Below are 14,132 nucleotides of genomic sequence, written 5' to 3'. Positions count from 1 at the left end.
CCTCAAGAAGACAGGCATCCTCTGACAAGCGGGCCACTGCCCAAGGTCAAACAGCCTCTATCAAGGGTGGCTCGGGCTCTCTCCTGGCAAAGGGGAGGGATGCCTGTCCACAAGCTCACGTTCTCTCCACCACCCTCCCTGCCTCAGCTGCCTTCACCTCTTGGTGCCTACCTCCCTCGCTTTTCCTCTTGCTCTGTGTCTGTCCCTCTCCGTCTCTCCAGCTCTCCTTACTCTCCCACATCTTGCTTCTTTGCTGGGGTTGCACGAGCCAGTCTCATCTTGGAATGATTTCCCCTCCAGGGTCCAGCTCCCCAATTTCCGGTCTGGGATTCTATTACTCTGCCAGCTCAAACTGTCCCAGTTCCCAAAATCCAGCCCTCCATCACCCCCACACCAAGTTCTGCCATAGCCCCATGTCAACCACAAACGGAAAACTCTTTCTTGCCCAAAATAGGTGATCATAAAAATAAGGGCAAGAAAAACACAACTAAGACATTTGCCTGCCAGAAGCGCTCCCTTTGTTTTTTATATACAAGTATGTAAGGATTTGGGTTTTTTGTTTTTTTTTTTAAGCACATTAACTTACAGACAAACAGGAGGCGAACAGGAGTCCAAGTGGGGGCTGGACTTGTCAGCTATCAGGTCAGAGGTGTGCACATGGCAGAAGTCAGCCCTGCTTTCGGCCACTCACCGGTCCCCGCACCACTGCTGTGTGGGCACCTCATTTCCTACACCTCCGCCTCTGCGGTCGGCCCGGACCTCACCCATAGACCTGCAGGGAGCTTTTCAACACTGCCCTGGGTGACCCTGTCCCTGCTGCCCAGTCCTCAGTGGAGGCGAGGGGCTGCTCTGTGTGTGTTGGGAGGGCGGGTACGGCCAGCCCCCAGGGCCTGTCTGCAAGCTGCCTGATGCCTCAGCATCCAGGTTACCCACACGCCCCACGCAGCCCGAAGGGGCAGCTGGGGCTAGGCGACCAGGCCTCTTCGTGCTGTGTCTGAGGAAATGAGGAGAAACCAGCAGAGCAGCGTGCCCCGTAAGAGCTAAAGGCCGTGCCCAGCTCCAGCCTCAGGAGGGAAGACTATGTCCAGGGGAGCCGAGTGCCAAGGGCTTAGCTAGGGGCCCCAAGCCCTGTAAAACTCAGGCCTCCCTCTAATTATGCAGGGGAGCCTCCTGCCTTGTCATGATACCAGTTATGTCATCTTCCAAGAACAAAAAGCTGATTGCTTTTGAAGACTCAGGGCTCCAGGCGTCCACCAGCTCCCCTCTGGAGAGGCACTGGCCCCTCCTCTCCTTGATACCCAAAGCCCCCTGCTCTCTGCCATCTCCCCAAGTTCGGAACTCACACGGGAAAGCCGCAGGCTAAGTGGGGGGGGGGGGCTCAGTGAGGCCCATTTCTTTTGTCAAGGCCCTACGTGCAAAAAAGAGCAGCCGGTGAAGTTCTGGGTCTCGGAGACCTGGGGCACACACGGGGAGACCGAGATCGGCCATGGCGGCCACAGCACTGACTGACACCACTGACCTTGGCCGATGCGACAGAGCAGGATTTCGTTTTCTTCCCTGGAGTGCTGGTTGTTAAAACCCTTGCCAGCACACCACTGACTGAAAGAACCACCGAGAGACGGACAGCCCGTCTGCTTGCCCCCCGGAAACCGGGGAAACCCAAAACAGACCCCGAGAGGGGGAAGAGGAAGCAGCTCTTACCGCATCTGGATATCAATTCTTTGAGCTAGTTTTCTCATCTGTTCTTGGCAACATTTTAGCAAATCTACTTCCTGCAATGAAAAATGTCAAAAAGAGCAGCGCCCCTTAGAAAGTCACTGCACCCCGGCCTCCCAGGCAAGTGACCCCACCCCTACCTCTCGCCGCCCACCCTTGACCCGCCCTCCCCCCCAAGGTGAAATGTCAAGGCGGGGTCCATTTCCTGCCTCATCCCACCTGATCCCCGGGCCAGACAGGTAAGGGTCAGCTCTGGAGGATCCACGTTCCTCGTCTTACTTTCTTCCTTTTTTATACGCTTCCCGATTAGAAGAAAACTGAGCACCTACTATGTGCCAAGTGCTCATTTGTAGACTGTTTTATCATTACATTAAAAAATGCATATGAAATGGTACAGTATGTGACATATAGTAGGTGCTCCATAAACGCTACCTTTATTATTGTTATTATCAGTATTATGACGATGCCCATTTTGGAGATAAAAACTGAGGGTCTCATGACTTCAATTCTCCCTGTTCTCCATGCAGGGCAGGCCCCCAACAATGCTTTCTGAGCCCCGACTTTGCGTGGGGTGACACGTCGCTTCTGCTGCTGGTAGGCAGCTCAGAAACCTCTATGACCGACTGGGCAGACCCAGGAAGCATCTTACCCGGATAAGGTTTTTCTCCACATTGTCATGGACCAAATCGATCCCGATCCTTTTCTCTCGATGGTACAGACACTCCAGAGCAACCTGTAGGGAGCAGCCGGAAAGAGTGTGTTTGCCCTGCACCCATATGCAGACCCTGACCGCAGGCGACTCACATCCATCTTTGCCGTGATCTGCTTTATCTCCAGCAAACCTGGATGCTCCGTGTGGCCTCATCACTGTGCCTGTGGGTGGGCTTCACCTCCCCTTCCCCCTCCGTGGGGACCGCGGGATGCCATGCCTGCTGATGGGTAGAATACGGGGGCATATCTCCCAGGTTTGCCGTGCAGATTAAGTTGGCTCGACAAATGTAAAGCACTCAGAATATGCTCAATAAATATTACCTATGAATGTGTGTGAAAATCCCTTTTTGGAGATCTGTAAATGGGGCGGGGGTGGGGCTTTGGAATGTGTCCAGGGCCAAGTGAGACCCTGTCACACAGCCACGCACCTTGCAATGGTCGTGGGGCCATGAGCGGCATGGAACAGAAGACTGGAGCAGGGGCTGCCCAGGGGAGCTCCTGCAATGAGAGGCTGAGAAAGCCTGGTGATTGGGCCACGAGCCTGTGATGTCACAAAGAGTAGCAGGAGGGAGAAGGAAGCAAGGGAGCCCCACGTCTTGGTGCTGGGATGCAAATGCATCTGGGAACTCAGGAGGGGAGAGGGGTTCACTGATTTCACAAGAATTTCCTGAGCCCCTTTTCCGACCACACCCCATCAAGGTGCTAGGGAGACCACAATCAACCCAATCGGAGGGTCCCCACGCTAAAGGAGCTCTAAGAGACAGGAGAGAACACACACAAGTAAACACACAAAGCGGTGCAATCATTTCTCACCGGGAAGAGGGCTTGGATGCGAATAGTCAGGGGGATGTGGGTGGGTGGGGAGCAACCGGTAGGGGTTGGCCGGGTAGGACTTCGCTAAGGAGGTGACAGACTAAGACGTGAATTATCAGAAGCAGCAGAGACGAAGCGGAACAATGTGCCAGGAAGAGGGAACAGCAGGTGCAAAGGCCCTGCAGTAGGAGGAGGGGCAGAGAGGGAGCCACTGGAACTGGAGAAGGTGAGGCTAGAGCGGTGAGCAGGGCCCGGGCTGTGCAGGGGCTGGAGTGGGTGACGAGGAATTTCGGTGTTAACAGGGTGCATTGAGGGGGGTTTTAGCGAGGGAGTGTGGAGATCCAGTTTCATATTTAAAATCGCCCCCTCTAGCTGGAAGATGGGCGGGAGGGGGGCGGGAGAGAGGACGACAGGAAGGAGGCATCATCATTGTCCAGGAGGAGGGGGGCAGCCCTGGAGACAGGGAGCAGTGGAGCAGAGAGATCTCTGGTCCCCCAGCCAAGCCACCACGTGACTGTCAGAGGAGCTGCACCAGTGACCAGACGGAGCCGGGTTTCCCAGACAGGCTGGAGGGGTGAGGAGAGCAGAGGAGGACAGCAGCAGGTTTTGTTGCCTCAGGTCCCCCTGCCCACTCTCCTCTCAGGGGAGAAGCCTGGGGGGCAGAGGGACACAGTAGGAGTCCCCATAATGTCGGAGAGGCGCTCGGTGCCAGGTCTCCTGAGGGGTCTGGAAATGCAGGATGTTCCCTTCCAGAAAACTGACATTCCCTGACACAGTTGGCACAGGGTGCCCTTTGCCCTGCCCCATCTTCCTGCCTCAAATGAGATCAATAAGCTCCTTGCAAGTAGGAGCTTGCAACAGGAGATATGAAATCTCCTCCCGAGCAGTGGGACAAAAGCCACAAGCTGAGGACAGGAGAGCAGAAACACAGGCTCCTGGGTCCCCTCCCCTCCGGCGTCGAGTGGAGGCTGCAGCAGCCTGCTGTTTCCTTCTGGAATTCTCATCGCGACTTGGCTGAGCCTTGGCTGAGCGGCAGTCAGGTGTCCGTTACATGCCGCCAAAAGCAGTCCTAGCTGATCCGGGATGTGACTGGAGACAAAGGAGCGTCGAGCATGTCTGCATCCAGATACGTATTCGTTTACTCAGGAAATACTTACTGAGTGCCTACTATATGCCAAGCACTGTAGGAGGCTGGGAAGACATTCAGAACACTGACCCAGACAACGGGCCATCGGCCAATGGAGGACCAACACAGACATGCTGCCCAGCACAGCGGAGGATCTGTCTGGAACACGCTGGTGACAGAGCAGACAAAAATCCCCACCCTCGTGGCACTTAGATTCTAGCTCAGCGAGCAAAACAATAAATAAATATATGCATAAGTTAGAGAGTATGTTAGAAGATGTTTAGGGCTATGGAGAAAAAATACAGCCATTATTTTAAGTATATCCCTCTACAGAGCGCCCTGCGTGCACGCATCCACACGCACACACAGGCACGTGTGGAATGTCTGGATAAAACCTCTGCAGTTCTGACGTAACCCCAAGGAGAAAAGGAAATACGGTTCAGTCTGAGGAACCCCGATCTGACTGGGATAATCCTGGGCTATAGGAACTGATCACAGATGATGATGCAGCGCGAACCGACCCACAAAGTGCCCGTGGCCTCGACCTTCCTTGGAGAGGAGCGGAGCGCCCAGGGCTGCCCTCCCAGCGGCTGCCATGCCCCCTCCTCACCCACACTCACCTGCAGTGGACAGTTGAGCTCCTCGGCCACACACTCCAGCCGCCTCTTGACTGTCTCCAAGCTGCGGTTCTCGTTTAGGAGCCTCTCCAGCTCGTAGCCCAGCTCAGACTTCCAGAAGCCAATGTCGGACAGCCTCTGGCCCAGGTTCCGGCTGGTCCCCTCCTGCATCTGGCGGGTCAGCTGGTCCTTGTCCTGCATGAGCCGCATGGAGTCGCCGGTCAGCCGGCTGGCCCGCAGCCGAGAAGCCTCGGCCCCGCGCATCTGCAGCTTGTTGGACCTGTCCCAGTCATGGGGGCTGTAGCGACAGAAGAGTGCGGAGCGGAGCGCGGGCAGGATGGTGGGTGGCCTCAGGGCGCTGAGGCACATCGCTCCCTCATCCATGCAGGTCTGGGCGTTGGAGATCTTGTAGAAGAGGCTGGGTCTCCCTGAGTTGGGGTAGCGGTACCCAGGCAGGTAATAGGGCTGGTAACATTCCTGGATCTCCGGGGCCGGCACGGCCGGGGGCAGGGCACTGAAGCCACAGGCTTTCTTGGGGCCACAGTAACTGGTCGTCTGGGTGGTTCCAAGAAACTCCATCCTCCCCCATCAGCCACCCTTGGGCGAAACTCTGAGGGGCCAAGGCACGGCAGGGAGGGGAAGGATCTTCTCTTAGGGATGGGCCGGACCTCTATGACTCCGCACTGTTGTCATAAAGCCTGGGGGAGTGGGGCTCTACTGGGGCCCTTGTTCATTTCAGGCCGGCTGGAGCCATATTGTCCCAATCGAAACGCACGCAAAAAAGACAAAGTGAAGGGGAGTTTCTCAAGCCGCAGAATTGGAGGTGTAAGAAATGCATTGATCTATTTTTCCCTAATAATCAGATCGGCCTCTCACGCCTAACTCTGCCTCTGGGAGAAAATGTAGTAAACTCTGTCAGCCCAGGGACCATCTGGTCAAGGTTAGCTGTCTTCCTCCCCTCTTTATCCCCAAGACGGCACCAACGTGGAGCGTCCAGGGCATGGAATACTACTCAGCAATAAAAAAGGAATCTCAAATGGATTAAGCCAAGTAGAAGCCACTGACTCAAAAGACCACATCCTGTAGGATTCCACTTAGATGGCATTCTGCAAAGACAGATCCATGTGGACGGAAGACAGATCGGGGCCCCCAGGGGCTGGGGGTGGAGGGAGGTGGAGGGACCACAAAGGAGCAAAGGAGCATGGGAAAACGTGGGGGCAGTGATAGCAGCGTTCTCTGTCTTGACTGTGGTGGGGGTTACACAGCTCCACGTATTTGTCAAGACCCACAGAGCTGTCTGCTAGAAAGGGTAAGTTTCACCGTACATAAGCCGTATTTCAATACACCTTAACTCAGTAAAGAGGGTGTTGGGGGGGGGACTGTGAGGCAGAGACCATGTCTGTCCGGCTCACCACTAAGTCCCAGCACCCAGCACACTGACAAATGAATGAACGAACGAACGGGCATCTAGAATCAAGAGCTTGATTGTGCCAGAAAGAGTATTCAACCCTCTGTTCTCTACCAATGGTTTTACCCATCAAGAAACCTGCCCCTCTTGGGCTGGTGGGAGCAGCAACAAGATCTCAAGGTTCAGAACAAGAGGGGTACTTGATGTGTGGGGCCTTTCCCCCTTCTGATATGGGAAAAAGAAGAACCTAACCCTCAAAGAAGTGGTCCTTGTTAGTGAAGTGTGATGGTCAAGGGGAATTCTCTCCCTAATTACGACCGAAAACAGTGGCTATAGAGGACCAAGAGGAAGATAACATTAAGCACCTTCTGTATTTCTGATGTTTACATATACTCACTGAATTTCCACAGAGAACTTAGAACTGAGCCTTGACGCCCACCCCCATCTTGTAGGGTGGGCTCTGGACCCCCTCCACACCTACAACGCTTTCTTTTGTAGGGTCCTTTAAGATGAGACACCACACACAGGAAGTGGTTACACATCCAGGGCAGCCAAGAAATGGACCAAAAAGATTCAGGGTATGTTGGAAGCATGAAAGGTTCGTGTCCAAAGATAACAATGTGACCAAGATCTAAGGGTATAAAGTAAGATTTAGATTTTTCTCATCGTGGGGCGTCTGGGTGGCTCAGTCGTTAAGCGTCTGCCTTCGGCTCAGGTCATGACCCCAGGGTCCTGGGATCGAGCCCCGCATCGGGCTCCCTGCTCAGCGGGAAGCCTGCTTCTCCCTCTCCCACTCCCCCTGCTTGTGTTCCCTCTCTCGCTGTCTCTCTCTCTGTCAAATAAATAAATAAAATCTTAAAAAAAAAAAGATTTCTTTCATCGCCCCTAGCTATGTCCAGTCCTCCTAGATATAACTACTATAATCAGATTTTTCTATTTTTTTCTGGAGATCGTGTATGCAGATACAAGCACATGCAAGCAGATTCTGGTTGAGTTGGGCTGGGGCAGGCCCGGAGATGCTGAATTTCTTACAAGTCCCCAGCGGAGGCCGGTCCAGGGACCACACTTGAAGTGAGACTCTGAAATACGTTCTAGGAGGGAAAGGACCTTGTTTGGATTTTCCTTGTCATTGCATCCACAGCACTTGGTAGAATACCTGTAACATAGCAGGTGCACAACTGGGGTTTGTTGAATGAACGAAAAAAATGGATGAGTGGGTGGGTGCGTGGGTGGATGAATGAAGCAACAGAACGTCAGAAGCTATTAAGTGAGAAAGGTCATTTGAGAACAGTTGGCTATTACCTCCACGGAAAAAGGAATGGTAAGCCTGCGCGCCCAGTCCAAAAGACTCAAGGAATCAACTTCTAAAAATTTAGCAAGTGAAAAATACTAAAAGTAAGACCTTTGGAGTATAACTCTGACTTTTAGCAGCGCCTCACCAAGGGAGGGGTCGTGGCATTTCCAAGGTTCATCCATGTCGTAGCAGGTAGTTTATTCTTTTTTGCGTTGGAATAATACTCCGTTGTGTCATGGACCACTCTTGTGTTTCCATCCATCTGTGGATGGACGTTTGGACATTATGAATAATGCTGCTACGAACATTCGTGTCCAAGTTTCCAATCCTCTTGAATATATATCAGGGAGGGGAACTGCTGGGTCCTGTGATAATTCTATTTAAGATACTGTTGTGTTTTAATAAAATGTAAGTTTCTAATTGGGTAGTTTTTTTTGCTTATTCTCTATTGCTGTAATAAAATAAAATTAAATTTTACAAATTTAATAAAAATAAAATTGCTAATTTTCATTGCTTATTCTCTACTGAATAGAGTATACGTAGAAGTTAATTCAGAGGACCCGTAGCCCCCGGGGTTCAGTCAGCCCCAACACATGCAGGCTCCCTACACTCTGCTTTGAGAGTCAGTTCCTAATGCTTGGGAATCAGTAGGCGCTCTCTTTGGGTGCAATTTTCGTCTCCAGCCCCTTGGGGTGTTTTGCACCCCTGTGTTCAGACAGTAGACTCGAGATATACAAGGAGAGGCCAGATGGGAAGAAACCAGAACTTCGCAACTTCCCCATTCTGTCATTCTGTGTGATCGCCGGTGCCCAGAACAGACAACGGTGAAGGACAGCGTGACCTTCGAGGTGTGATATTTTTATTTGGAAAGTGGGCATTTTAGTTCATACATGAACTCTTTTCTAAACTCAGTGTCTTTGAAACTGAAAGGTAATCTCTGTATTTGTCCGTTGCATCCAAACTAACCAGGAACAAAACCATTACCTGAAATACTGTTGTAGAGAGGGCAGGAGTGTTAAAACTATTATCTACCTCAGCAAATACGTTAGAGATTAGAGAGACCTCTCATCCACCACAAGTATTTTTCTCGTCTGTGAATTTAATGGGAAGCCCAGCAACCTACAGAAGAAAAGCATCTAGACTGTCTTACTTAAGTGATGGCTGGAGCAGCGGCGTGCCACAGAACTTTCTGCAGCCGTCAAATCAAATCGGCAAGCATTCCTTGGGCGCCCCCTGTGGGTAGGCAGGGATCTTGCACCTGCACCTGCTTGGCAGCCAGAATTGGGGACTGGAGGTGGCTCCAAGCCGTGCTTAGAAAAACAGCAAAATAGGGACACACGGGGGGGGGGGGGGCGACGACAGAAAATCCGGAAAGAAGCTGCTTTCGACTCAGCATCTATGTCAGATTGTATCATTCAAAACCCAAACCTGCATGTCACAACAAAGCATGTTCCCCCACTTCGGATTCAAGAAGGATATCTTTTGGGAGCTTAGAGCACCAGCCCTGGCTGGTGTCTAATAACCCAGCAATCTTTCTGGAAATCTCCCCGCAGATACATGCCTCCATGAGTGCTAAGTGCGTGCACACGGGGCCGTGTGTTCACTGCTGCATTGATCGTAGCAACGAATAAAGGCAGAACCAACTGCGGCCCCTCAATACAGGATGGCTAACATAAAAAGCCATAGTTTTTATGGCTTTTATGCTTTAATGCAGCATAAAAAGAAGATGGACCTGTAGTTGGTAAGAATTAATTTCTAAAATATAAGGGAAGAAAAGCAAGATACAAGACTGTTTACACGGTATGATATATATATATGTGTAACTTGTACACACGGAAACACTTCCAGAAGGATACAGCGGAACCCGCGTTAGGGTGATTACCCTTAGGGGGGACAAGAGTGGAATTGAGGGGTGAGAGACACAGAGGGAGGCTTTTACTTTTTGGTTAAGCCTTCCATATATATATATATACACACATTCGCAAGATTTTAATGTATACATAGTACGTATTTCACATATGCTCATGTATATGGTATAGACAGTCTAGTGGGTATTATATATATCTTCCATACTTATACCCTAATAGGACTTCCACTTCTGGCTAAAATTGGATAATAGAGATTGGCTCTACCCTCCCAACTGAAACAATTCAAAAACACTCAGAATATATAAAGCAATGATTTCGAAGTCACTGGACATCAGGCCATGAAGGAGAGTCATCTCTAAGGGACGAGAAACAAACAAAGCAAGTCATACAATGACCCCAGCTCACTGCCTGGGCAAAGCTTCCAGGCCTCAGCGCAGGGACAGGGAATTCCTTGAGTTGAAGAGACAGGGCTGGGAATGCGGGACACCAGTGTGGCAAGGGTCTGAAGGACAGAGCGTCAGAGAGGAGAGAGCTACCCAAAGCGAGCTCTGGAGATATGCAGAGGGTCCCTCTTAGCAGAGCATCACTGGGGAGGGTACATGAAGACACCACCCTAGGCTGGGGAAGGAATCATCCCGAAGGGTTAGAGGGAACAATCCCCAGAGCTCCCACGGGGCTAGGAATAGCTCTCCATCCCACCAACCACAGTAGACAATTTCATAATTTGGGCAGCAGCAAGTCCAATACTCAGAAGGGTTTTTGCCTCGGGGTTAGGGCAAAACTAGCCCCGGACGTAATGCCTCTCTGGTCCCGTCTAGAGTGAAGCTGAAAAGCCCGATCTCAAAAGATAAAAAAATGTTTCCAGTCAATTAACCCTGCCCCCAGAGAAAAGATCAAGAATACTTGTGAAAAGAGAAAATTTTTCAGCACTCAGTAAGGTAAAATTCACAGTGCCTAGCATCTAATAAAAATTACCAGGCAGGCAAGCAGCAGGAGAGTATGAACTCAAGAAGCTAGACCACAAACAGGACACAGTAAGCAGAGACATGGCAGACACACACACACACACACACACACACACAACTGAATTGAACATTAGAAGATGGAACGACAAAGTCTGTCTGAGATGCAAAATACACAAGATGGGATTACAGGGGTGTCTCCTTCAGCCGGGGCTGCCATAAAGTACAACAGACTGGGGGGCTTATAAACAATAAACATGTATTTTTAAAAAAGATTCTATTTATTTATTTGAGAGAGAGCACAAGTGGGGGGGAGAGGGAGAGAGACAAGCAGACCATCCACTGAGCGGACCTCGATCCCAGGACCTGAGCTGAATGAAGCCAGGGGCTTGACTGACTGAGCCACCCAGGCGCCCCCCCAGAAACCTATTTCTCACAGTTCTGGAGGCTGGAAGTCCGAGATCAGGGTGCCAGTGTGGTGGGCTCTGGTGAGGTTCCCTTGCTGGCACGACCACTCTCATCACCTGCCCAAGGCCCGCCTCCTAATGCCATCACATGGGGAGTCCGGGTTTCGACAGATGAACTGGGGGTCAGGGTGGAGGTACAAACATTCAGCCCATAAGGAGGCAGGCTGGGACAATGAAGAAGAAAAAATCAGTGAAGTTGAAGATGCAGCAATAGAAAGCCTCCAAAAAGAAACAGAAGACCGGAAAAAGAAAAAAAAAGAACTCTAAAATCTTGCTGAGAGAAATGTAGAAGGACCTAAATGGAAAGCTACATTATGTTTGTGGACCGGAAACCTCAACAGTGCTAAGAAGCCACTTCTTCCCCAGCTGAAGGTTAGAGTCAAAGCAAACCCCAGTGAACATCCCAGCAGGCTCTTCCCCCCTCCCCACCCCGGGTAGAAACTAGTAAACTGGTTCTATAATTTAAATGCAAGTTCAAAGGACCTAAAATGGCCAAAAACAACTTTGAAAAGCAAAAAAGTAGGAGGATTTAGGCTTTCTGACTTCGAGGCTTATTATAAAGCTACAGTATGGTATCAGCACAAAGATAGACAAGGATCAATGGGAGAGCACAGACTTCCAAGAGATCAATGCAGACTAAAGAATCCGGAAATATACCCACATATTCACAGTCAACTGATTTTCAACAAAGGCACAGACTTAATTCCGTGGGGAAAGGATAGTCTTCTCAACAAACGGTGCTGGAACAACTGGGTATCTATAGATTAAAAAAATGAATTTCAGCCCACACCTTGCACCGTATACCAAAATTACATACAAGAACTAACTGCAAATGGGCCACCGACCTAAACATAAAGCCTGAAACTCTAAAGATTCTAGAAAAAAACAGAAAATCTTTGTGACCTTCTGTTCAGCAAAGATTTCTCCGAAGTGATGTTAAAAACACAACACGTAAGAGAGAAAAGAACAAACGGGGCCTCACTGGAATTAAGAACGGCTCTTCAAAAGGCATTTTTTAAGAGAATGAAGACAAGCCACAGACTAGGAGAAAATATTTGCCAAACATATAATTAATTGATGACGGACTTGTATCCAGAAAACATAGTATTCTTGAAGCGCAATATAAAACCACCAAAAATGTTTTTAAATGGGCTTAGGATCTGAGCAGACATTTCGGGGAAGAAGCTATGCTAATGGCAAATGAGCATGTGAAAAGCTGTTCGATATAATTACACACTAGGGAAATGCAAATTAAAGCCACCATAAGAGATGACTGTGCACCTACGGGAATGCCAATGTGTTTAATCCTCCCAACAATGAACACTTTGAGGTAGTTAATATTATTATCGCTATTTTACAGAAGAAGAAGCTGAAGCATGAAGAAAAGATGCGAAAGCTGGTAAACAGGGAACTGGGATTTGAATGCAGACACTTGGCCTTCAAGAATCCTCGTTCTTAACCAACACAAGTAGGCTTCCCTACATGTAATTGGTCTGAACCTTATTTTTTTACTCATTTTTATGTTGTGTCTATTGATAGCTCTTTGTTAGATATTTTTGGGGTTTATATAGATAGCTCTTTGTTAGACATATTTGCTGGATCCTAGGGAAGAGGTAGAAAATTCTCTCCACCTAAACTTAGTTTTTCGGGCTTTTCCTGACTACTTTGATCGTAGGTGGGGGGAGAGCGCCACCTACTGGTGAAAGACGGAAGTGCAGGCACCTCAAAAATGTGTTTTCTCCACTTGCAGGGGTTTAAGATGCTCTCGTCCCGCTGAATCAGCATCTAAATGTTTAACCAGCTTGCCCCAGGTGCTGGTCTTGTTTCATCCACTAACCTGCCATGTGATTTTGCGCAGCTTTCCCCGTTTAGGCCTCTATTCCTGCATTTGTAAACAGGGTGCAGGATTTCACCTCTGCAGCTCTCCCCTACAGCCCTGAGTTTACTTAAACACAAGCTTGTTTTGGATCTTTGCTCTCTGGATGTTCTGTGCTTGGTGCTTTCCATGAATTACAGAGTTTTACCCCCCACAGCAACCTCACGGAGGGGTGGGGGGAAATGTCTTTATCATCCCCATTTTACAGATGAGCAAACCGAGCTGCAGATGGGAAGGCACCGGTCCAGTGGTATTCAGCTCATGAGAATTGGGAGTCAGGATTTGAACAGGACCTCCGACTTCGGAGGCTGTAAAGCCATGGGTCATCTGCCCTTGCCCATCTCACACATCCCCACCCCGGGGAGTCTGGAGGCCATCACGACTGACCCCGGAGGGTTTTTATTTTTCTAATTTTGACAGTTTTATTGTTGTGTAAATATGTGTTACATTTCACATACAAAGTCATTTTAAAGGGCCCTGAGGGCTTTTAAAACATGCTGTGATACTGTAATTTATAATGAACACATGTTTGGTCTTCTTCCCCCTTACTGACACAGAGCTCCTAAAACTCGGGCAATTTCCAAAGAGAGTGATTGAGGTGTCTCTTGTTATGTTAATGAAGTGACTTTAGGGCCTCCGGTTCAGACAGCGGCTGGTTGCCAGGGAACCAACCCTGTGATTGGAGGGTTGGAACTTTCAGTACCCCCACCCCCCAACCTCCGAGGGGCTGGAAGTTGAGACAATCACCAACGGCCAATGACTTAATCAAGCCTGCCCTTTTAATGAAGCCTCCGCAATATCCAGAAGGACCGAGTTTGGAGAGCTTCCAGTTTGGTGAACGTATGGAAGTTTGGGGACAGTTCTTCCCAGTGAGGGCATGGGAGCCCTGTACTCTCTCCCCGTAACCTTGCCCGAAGCATCTCTTCCTCCTGGCTGTTTCGGAATTCTATCCTCTTACAGCAAGAACAGTCATCTGGTAAGTGAAAAGTTTTTCTGAGTTCCGTGGGTCGCTCTAGCAAATTAATAGAATCCAAATGGGGAGAAGGTCATGGAAAACTGATTTGTAGCCAGTCGGCCAGAAAACAATCTGAATTTTGATGGGCGTCTGCGTTCCAAGGAGGGGGGGTTGTCACTGGAACCCCCAAACTATGGCCAGGCAGTCAGAAGGACAGGTGACAACCTGGATTTGCAACTGACATATGAAGTTGCAGGGGGAGGGGAGTCCGGGGGGCAGTCTTGTAAAAGTATGCCCATAATCTGTGGATTTGAATGCG

General features: G+C 49.8%; 1 protein-coding gene across 4 annotated transcripts in view; it reads right to left on the bottom strand.

The window, feature by feature from the left end:
- TEKT5 (tektin 5) overlaps window positions 1-14,132 on the bottom strand; it is a 49,695-nt gene that overhangs the window by 30,286 nt on the left and 5,277 nt on the right. Inside the window, exons 2-4 of one of the 4 annotated variants that reach the window (XM_073899517.1) lie at window positions 4,987-5,178; window positions 2,366-2,449; window positions 1,702-1,772 (exon numbers count right to left, since the gene is read on the bottom strand). In XM_073899517.1, coding sequence (XP_073755618.1) covers window positions 1,702-1,772; window positions 2,366-2,449; window positions 4,987-5,154 — 323 coding nt within the window. In that variant the 5' untranslated portion in view covers window positions 5,155-5,178. Of the gene's footprint in view, window positions 1-1,701; window positions 1,773-2,365; window positions 2,450-2,855; window positions 3,239-4,986; window positions 7,144-14,132 lie in introns of those variants that run through there. The other 3 variants (XM_073899515.1, XM_025855623.2, XM_073899516.1) reach the window with 3 other exon arrangements.

The sequence above is a fragment of the Callorhinus ursinus genome, unplaced genomic scaffold, assembly GCF_003265705.2.
Source record: "Callorhinus ursinus isolate GAN/ISIS: 27379988/994484 unplaced genomic scaffold, GSC_fseal_2.0 scaffold13, whole genome shotgun sequence".
Lineage (NCBI taxonomy): Eukaryota > Metazoa > Chordata > Mammalia > Carnivora > Otariidae > Callorhinus > Callorhinus ursinus.
The sequence above is the reverse complement of the archived record's forward strand: the minus strand, read 5'-3'. Positions and strand labels throughout refer to the sequence as shown.